Source organism: Octopus bimaculoides, chromosome 21 (genome assembly GCF_001194135.2).
Source record: "Octopus bimaculoides isolate UCB-OBI-ISO-001 chromosome 21, ASM119413v2, whole genome shotgun sequence".
NCBI classification, from domain to species: domain Eukaryota; kingdom Metazoa; phylum Mollusca; class Cephalopoda; order Octopoda; family Octopodidae; genus Octopus; species Octopus bimaculoides.
Genome location: NC_069001.1, coordinates 3,281,327 through 3,289,526, shown reverse-complemented (window position 1 = coordinate 3,289,526; position 8,200 = coordinate 3,281,327). Strand labels below are relative to the sequence as shown.

General features: G+C 36.5%; 1 protein-coding gene across 4 annotated transcripts in view; it reads right to left on the bottom strand.

Moving 5' to 3' along the window:
* The window catches only part of LOC106874222 (putative protein-lysine deacylase ABHD14B), a 20,366-nt gene that overhangs the window by 5,137 nt on the left and 7,029 nt on the right, over positions 1 to 8,200 (bottom strand). Inside the window, exon 1 of one of the 4 annotated variants that reach the window (XM_014922058.2) lies at positions 3,775 to 4,001. The exons of 2 other annotated variants lie outside the window; for them this stretch is intronic. Coding sequence is in view for 1 of the 2 variants with exons in the window: in XM_052975560.1 (XP_052831520.1) it covers positions 3,570 to 3,606 (37 nt within the window). In the remaining variant the exon portion in view is untranslated. Of the gene's footprint in view, positions 1 to 3,569; positions 3,719 to 3,774; positions 4,002 to 8,200 lie in introns of those variants that run through there. One more of the 4 variants, XM_052975560.1, reaches the window with a different exon arrangement.

Genomic DNA, 8,200 nt, shown 5'->3' with positions numbered 1-8,200 from the left:
ATATATACTATTGTAAATATGAGGGCAATAAAATAATTTATTATCAGTGGTTAGCATGCATGAATAAAAGTCATAAGATATAATTCTTTTTTTTTAAATATAAGAGTGTATAAAATATTTTTAAACACAGAGAGGAGACCTTTGACAGGACTCCTTACATGCTAGAAAGGGCAGTCAAAACCCAAACCACAAAAAAAAGAATTCATGAGGTACGTTGTTATAACACCAGATTGAACAAAAAATGAATCTGTTAATCGCAAACTCGAGATTCACTATTAATTGCCAAATATACTAATTTGGAATCTGTAGATCGTCAGCGGGATCGCTAATTTATGAATAATTATGTAGTTGCAAATACATACCGAAAACACGTGTGCAAGACAGCTACATCTTTATCCATTATGGATTCAGACTTAGTGTGTGAGCATAAATATATAGTCCAGCAGTAAATAAACAAATTTAAAACTGTGTCTCATATAGCCTCAGAATTATAAATATTACTATCGTAAATATGAGGGTAATAAAATAATTTATTACCAGTGATTAGCATGCATAAATAGAAGTCATAAGACATAACATATTTATTTAAAAGAATATAAGAGTGTATAAAATACACACGTGTTTTCAGTATATGTTTGCAACTATGTAATTATTCATAAATTAGCAATCCTGCTGATGATCTACAGATTCCAAATTAGTATATTTGGCAATTAATAGTGAAACTCGAGTTTGAGATTAACTAATTCATTTTTTGTTCATTCTGGCATTATAACGGTGTATCTCATGAATTCTTTTTTGTGTGGTTTGGGTTTTGACTGCCCTTTCTAGCATGTAAAGAGTCCTGTCAGAGGTCTCCTCTCTGTGCATAAAAATATTATATACACTCTTTTATATATATGTATGGCCTAGTGGTTAGGGTGTTGCACTCACAATTGTGAGATCATGGTTTCACTTCCTAAACAAGGTGGTGTGTGTTGCGTTCTTGAGCAAGATACTTCATCTCACATTGCTCTACAATCACTTTGACACCTGACGTGTCGCACACAGTTCATCTCTGTCGACAATGTCCATTTGATGGAGAGAGTGAGCTAATGTGCAGCATGAACATTTGATCATTATAAACAAATCATCTGTGCAGGTCAACTGACAAAAACTGATCACTCATATGTTGTCTTCCATGGGAGAGTCCATCACACACACAAAAACAATGAGTTGAAAAAGAAGAGCAAATATGTGTTTGGTTAATTCATTGTTGAGCACAAGTACAGACACACACTCAGTTGAAAAGACAGATACATAGTCTCTTTATCAGCTTGTTACATTTAAAATTACAATACAAATTGGTTAAACATAAAAGGTTGATGTAGATTAAAAGTTAATCTACAGAGACATTGTTTTATCAAATTATCAAACCTGTCAGTGTGGGGTCACACACACATTCTTGACAGATTTATTCAAAAAAACCACACCTGCCAAATGAAATAAACAAACAAATAGTTGAAGTCACACTTGTAAAGTAAAAATAATCCTTCAAACTGCATTTGCAGGCATAGTTTTGTAGTTAAGAAGGGAACCTGACAACCTGACAACCATGTGGTTCTTGGTTCAATCCCACTGTGCTGCACTGACCAATAACTTGGAAATGGAATTAGATAATCTGATTGATAGAAACTGAGCAGAACCTGATTGTGTGTGTGTGTGGGGGGGGTAGTAGTAACATACATAAATAATAGTCACAGGTGTAGCCGTGTGGTTAAGAAGTTTGTTTCACAACTACATGATTTCAGGTTCAGTCCCACTGTATGGTACCTTGGACAAGTGTCTTCTAATGTAACTGTGGGCCTACCAAAGCCTCATGCCAGAGAACATCAATAGAGATATCAGAGAAGTGAGGTCTGAAACTCTTGAGGGTGTTATGGTGCAAGTTTTGGAAAGAGCACAGACGTGAAAAGCCTTAGTGTATATATATATATATATATATATATATATATATATATATATACATTGTTGTCATGGCACTCCATTGGTTATGACAAGGGTCCCAGTTGATCCGATCAACAGAAGAGCCTTCTCGTGAAATTAATGTGCAAGTGGCTGAGCACTCCACAGACACATGTACCCTTAACGTAGTACTCTACTGTTACTCATTTATATTTTATTCACCTGTCCTTCGTAAATATTATGGACCGTATATTTAATATGATTAACATGTCTGAATAGCTCAAGCGTGGATTTCTTCATTCAGCTGGGTCTAATTGCCTACATACACTGCAAGAATATCATTCGGCAAGTACTTATGTACCAAGTTTGATATTTACATAGTATTATTGTGTGAGTGTATTATTCTGACCTAACGAGGTGCCTCAATTTAAGTACCTAATTCAAATGAATCTTAATTCGTATACATATTCATGCTCAAATACACACATATTCATTCAGGCATGTGCTTCAAGTCAATAGCAACTTTCTATATCTGCTTTGCCAAGTCACAAAAAATATTAATTGGTTCTGTATAAAAGTGTCTGAATTTGGCAATACAATATCATTTAATTAAAGTATCTCCTCATTAACCATTATATTAAAATTGAGTAAAATTCAGAATCCAAGAAAACTGGTGATAGTCTGCACTGACAGAAATCAGACAATATAAAGTTTATTGGCCATGAGGACTGTAGAATGAGGTTCCATTGCTTTTGCCCTTCATCTGATAGTGAGGAAACCGGAGCTGAAACTGATGTCGATTTGCCAGTGGAGAAGAATCAGAGAATTGCCGAGCGAAAGGATGAGAACTGTGCAGACAAGAAGTTTACTTCTGAATCATATGATTTTGGGTTCAATTCCACTGCAAGATATCTTGGTTGTATTTGCTTCTATCAGAATAGTTTACCTTTAAAGCGAAAAAACAAAACTGACGTATACGACAGATATGTAAACTATATTTCTGTTTCTGAAAAAAAAACATTTAAAATTTAGTGTGCCTCAGCTCATACAGTAAATTACTCATACAATGGTGCACTCATTCTATGAGGTTCTACTGTATATGTATGTATGAATGTGTGTGTGTGTGTGTGTGTGTGTACGCTTGCCGTAACATTGTGTGATGGTTGTAAATGAGCATCACTGTCATACAAGCGAGGTTATTAGTTTGCAGTCTTTTGTAAAAAAACATGTCTGGCCATTAAGAATTATTACCTAACTTGGAAACAGGAGAGGGTTGGTGATATTTTCTACATTTTCTACACAGATACACGTAAACATATTTAGCCACACACACATATATCTATATATATAATATATACATAAATACACAATTTAAACACACATAGAGTGAGATAACATACACATTCAATTAAAATGTCTCTTTGTTAATATAATGATTAAAATTTAGTAAAATTCATAAACCAGGGAAATTGGTGACAATCTGCAAAGGTAAAAATCTGACATTATAAAGTTTAGAAGACTAATAAAGTTTATTGGCCATGAGAATTCACAAAAACACACACACATTCACAAAACACATTTTCAAAACACACACACATACAGAAACAAACTTGAGCAAACATACACACCTATACATATATGTTTTTTTTTTTTTTTGTCCTTCATTGTCAAAGATGTCTATAATTTATGATTGATTTGTTCATATGTCTGGTCTGATCTGATCTGGTCTGGTCTGATCTGGTCTAGTCTGGTCTGGACTGAACTGGACTGGTGGGGCTTGAGATGGCTTTGCACACACACACACACACATTTAAAACAAAAAAATCAACTCACCTCATTAAATGAAATGCATTGAATGGACCATTAAAATTTTACATGGGTGTGCAAGCTGTTGGATCACACACACACACACAAACATACAATAATAACTACCACTTCTGTACAGGCACAAGACACCAACTGTAGCAGAAAAACTACAAATAGTTTAAGTTTATTCTAGATTAATTGACCTTAAGTACTATCACAACACACACACAAAACATGCAAACACAAACTTCCTCTATCTGTCTCATATTTCTTTATTTCTTCACCACCTCCGACTCAATTCCTCTTCTTTTTTTAATTTTTGTCTCTAGCTATTCCTCTTCTTCCTCCCCCTCCTCGATCCCTCTCTCTATTTGTTGCTTTTTATCAATTCTTCTCTCTCTCTCTCTCTCCCTGTTTGTTGCTTTCTTTTATCTATTCCTCTCCTTCTCCCCCTCTTTCTGTATTTTTTGCTTTTTTTAAAAAAATCTACTCTGCTCTCTCCCCCTCCTTCTCCCTCTCTCTATTTCTTGCTTTCTTTCTTTAAATCTCTCTCCCCCTCTCTCTATTTCTTGCTTTTTTTTTATATCTCTCCCCCTCTCTGTTGCTTTTTCATCTGTACCTCCTTCTATTCCTCCCTCTTTATCTCTGTCAATATATTTTTCCTCAAGAAACTCTCTCTCTCTTAAATTATCACTTCTTTATTTATCCACTCTCTATCTCCTCTTCACCTCCTCCTTCTCCTCATCTATCACTCCTTTATCTATTCCTTCCTTCCTCCTCTTTCTCTCAAGCTCTTTTTTCAACTTATCATTCTTAATCTATTCATTTCCTCCCCCACCTCTTTCCCCTCTACCCGCCACTCCCACTGTACCTCCCTCACTCCAATTCCCCAACTACTACCTCCCACCTCATACATGCTATAAAATTCCTCCTCCTTCGTCTTTATAGCATGTCTTAAATCACTAAACCACTTTGATGTTATAAGTGGCCTCTCATCCAGCAATTTCCAAACTTGCTACAACTCATCTAAAACACACACACACACACTAAAATCTCCACCACAACCACATACTACCATCCTCAGGTCACAATCATCTTCACAATTCCCTGCCATCACCACCACCACCATCATCAACCATCACTGTTACCCCCCTCTCACTTCCACTTGACACCACCACCTTCATCACCTTAAACATCTAGCCAGTAACAGAGCATCTTATATCAGGGGGTCTCCAAAGTGGAGATATCGACCCCTGGGGGTTGATGGGACTATACAAAGGGTTGATAAATGCACACCATCGTCATCATCTAATGTCCATTGTCCATGCTGGCATGGATAGGACGTTTTGACCAGGGCTGGTAAGCTGGAAGGCTGCACCAGACTCCAGTCTCATCTACTTTATTATTATTATTATTTTTTTTTTCTTTCTTGTACATGCCTGGGGGTCGATGAAGGGTCAAGGTCGATGGTCTAAAAAGTTTGGGACCCATGATCTGTATGGTCAATCATATTGATAAAAATAGCAACCAAATCTTCATGGCACCTTTTTATTACAGGTTTACTTGATAAGAGCTGATATGCACAACAACTCTACACACAAATATTACATATATACCAATAAGAAAGCCTCTATATGGTCATCTGATTTGCTAGGAACACCTGTCAAATCTTCCTCAAATCACATTCTACTTTATTAAAAGAAAGCACATAGGCACAAGCATGGCTATGTGGTAAGATGCTTGCTTCCCAACTACATGGTTCTAGGTTAAGTCCCACTGCATGCCAGCTTGAGCAAGTATCTTCTACAATAGCCTTGGGCCAACTAAATATATGGTGGGCTTCTTTCAGTTTCCGTCTACCAAATCCAGTTACAAGGCATTGGTCAGCCTGAGACTATAATAGAAGACACTAGCCCAAAGTGCCATAAGTGGAAAGATGAAACATCGTTTTGAATCTGATAATATTATTATAACAAATCATACAAAACTGAAAAAATTAATAAACATGAAAACTGAAAAAATTAAACATCTTACTGAATCTGATAACATATTTATAACAAATACAACGCCTATTGCGGAGGCCAAACATCAACAATGTGTTGAAGAACTGAATCAAAAGGATCCAACTCTTTTAATCCAATCTCTTGTCGCCACATTAATTCGATTTTTTTGTGGGGGGATAATCCAATTTTTTAATGGGGGTGAGATAACCAAAAAGTATCATCTCACCTTGTTCTTAGATACTCCCACCCTTATATAAATGTGAGGTAGCCAAGTAGTCTCTCCATAGCAAAACACTTCTGCTGGTCCCTGGCATAAAAATCTCACCACCCCCTTGAACACCCTCTCCCTCAACACACACACTCTTAGTCAAGAGTGGGGGGGGGGTCGCAAAAAAAGCCACCCCAGGTACACACTGTGAAGTGGTTGGTGTTAGGGAGAACATCCAACAGTAGAAGCAATGCTAAAGCTGACATAGAGCATGATTCAGCCATGCAGCTCAGCAAATCCAGGCAAACTGTCCAAGCCATGCCAGCATGGGAAACGGACATTAAGATAATAATGATGATGATGATGATGATGATGATGTGCTGCCAGTGAAACTAAAGATAGTAGTGGTTTCTCCTCACACAAAACATTTCATTCCAGAGGTTCACCCAGGCATCGTGGCTTCTAAGCCCAGTCAAACAATACATTGCCATCCGGCTGCCAACGATTTTGAAGTTGTGGAGATGAAGGTTACTTAATTGTTTAGCATTCAGGTTACTCTGTCTAATGAGATGCTAATTTATTCACTTTGCTTTGAATTAATCGTGCATTATCTTAGAGCTTTGAAATGTCTATGATGTGATTGCTATTTAGCTGTTACTTGTTCCAGTCGTTAGTCTGTGGCCATGCTGGGGCACTGCCATGAAAAATTTTTGTTGAATGAATTGATCCTAGTAATTATCTTTTGTCAAACCACTAAATTACAGGGGCACAAACACATCAACACTAGTTGTCAAGCAGCAGTGGTGGGGAACAAACAGATGCAAAAACACACACACACACACACACACATAGATATGGTGGGCTTCTTTTAGTTTCTGTCTACCAAATCCAGTTACAAGGCTTTTGTTGGTCTGGGACCATAGTAGAAGACACTAGCCCAAGGTGCCATGTAGTGGGACTGAACTCAGAAATATGGGGTTGGGAAGCAAGCTTCTTACCACACAGTGAAGCCTTATTTTTAGAATGACATTGTTGGGTGGGTGTGAGAGGCCTGGATCTAACTGTTCAGTAATATGAATTGGCTGTTGAGATTAAATTTATAATATTGTATAGATAAAACACACACACATTTTTAATTCTTTCTATAGAATAAATTTCGAAATTATCTAGTGAACCAAAACCGTAGTTTCTTCGGATCAGTGAGTTATTTTAGCGTCGTAGCGTTCTACAAGAAAGAAATGAAAAAACTAGCAGCGGTGACACCACGCCCTTTTCTGTAATGTTTCATTATTCTATTTTGTTTTATAAGTTTGTTTTGAAGATCTGAAATATATCTGAAGAAATTTTAAAAAAAAACTGAAAATATACAGAAATGCGAGGATGCGATTGGTAATCTACGATGCTTAAAACATACAGATCCGAAGAAATTAGTTTTCTGGTCTACTAGATAATTTCCGACTTTATTCTATACGAATGCCTACACACACACATGCATTTATACATAAGGTTCTCCGTCGTTCAATGATGAGGATTCAGCTGTTCGTTCAACGGAATTACATGCTCCTCAATTATGGTGTGAGCGAGTGAGCATTTCAGACACGTGCACCATTAAGGCAATTCTCAGGAAAAATCAGTGTGATAGAAACTGTAACTTAGAATTATAGGTACAACGTTTAACCAGTTTCACTTATAAAGTATGGGAAGACACCCGCGAAAGATATGGTACATAGGGATGGGATCGAACCTGGCACAACGTACTTGCAAAGCGAACTCAACTATTCGGCCACTGCACACACAAACAAATCGATTCTTTACAGATGCGTATATGTGTGTGTGTATTATACATACATACATATATCTATCTATCTATATATATATATATATATACATGCACATGTGTGTGTATACACACACACACATATATATCCATATCTATCTATCTATCTATATATATAATTAAATTAAAACATAGGGTAAAAATCAGATATTAATTAATATCGATTTATTACCAGGAAGCTAGCATATATATATATATATATATATAAAAATGAGAATGTCTGTCTGTCTGTCTGTGTGTGAATCCCTAAAACTTGAGAACTACGCAACCAATTTCATTCAAATTTTACACATGCCTTACTTAGGGTTCCAGTTGTGTTTTAGTCAAAAAAAATTATTAACTTCTTGCAGAGTTCGAGCACACGGCAACATAATATCTCCTCCACTATTTAAGTATTACGTGTCA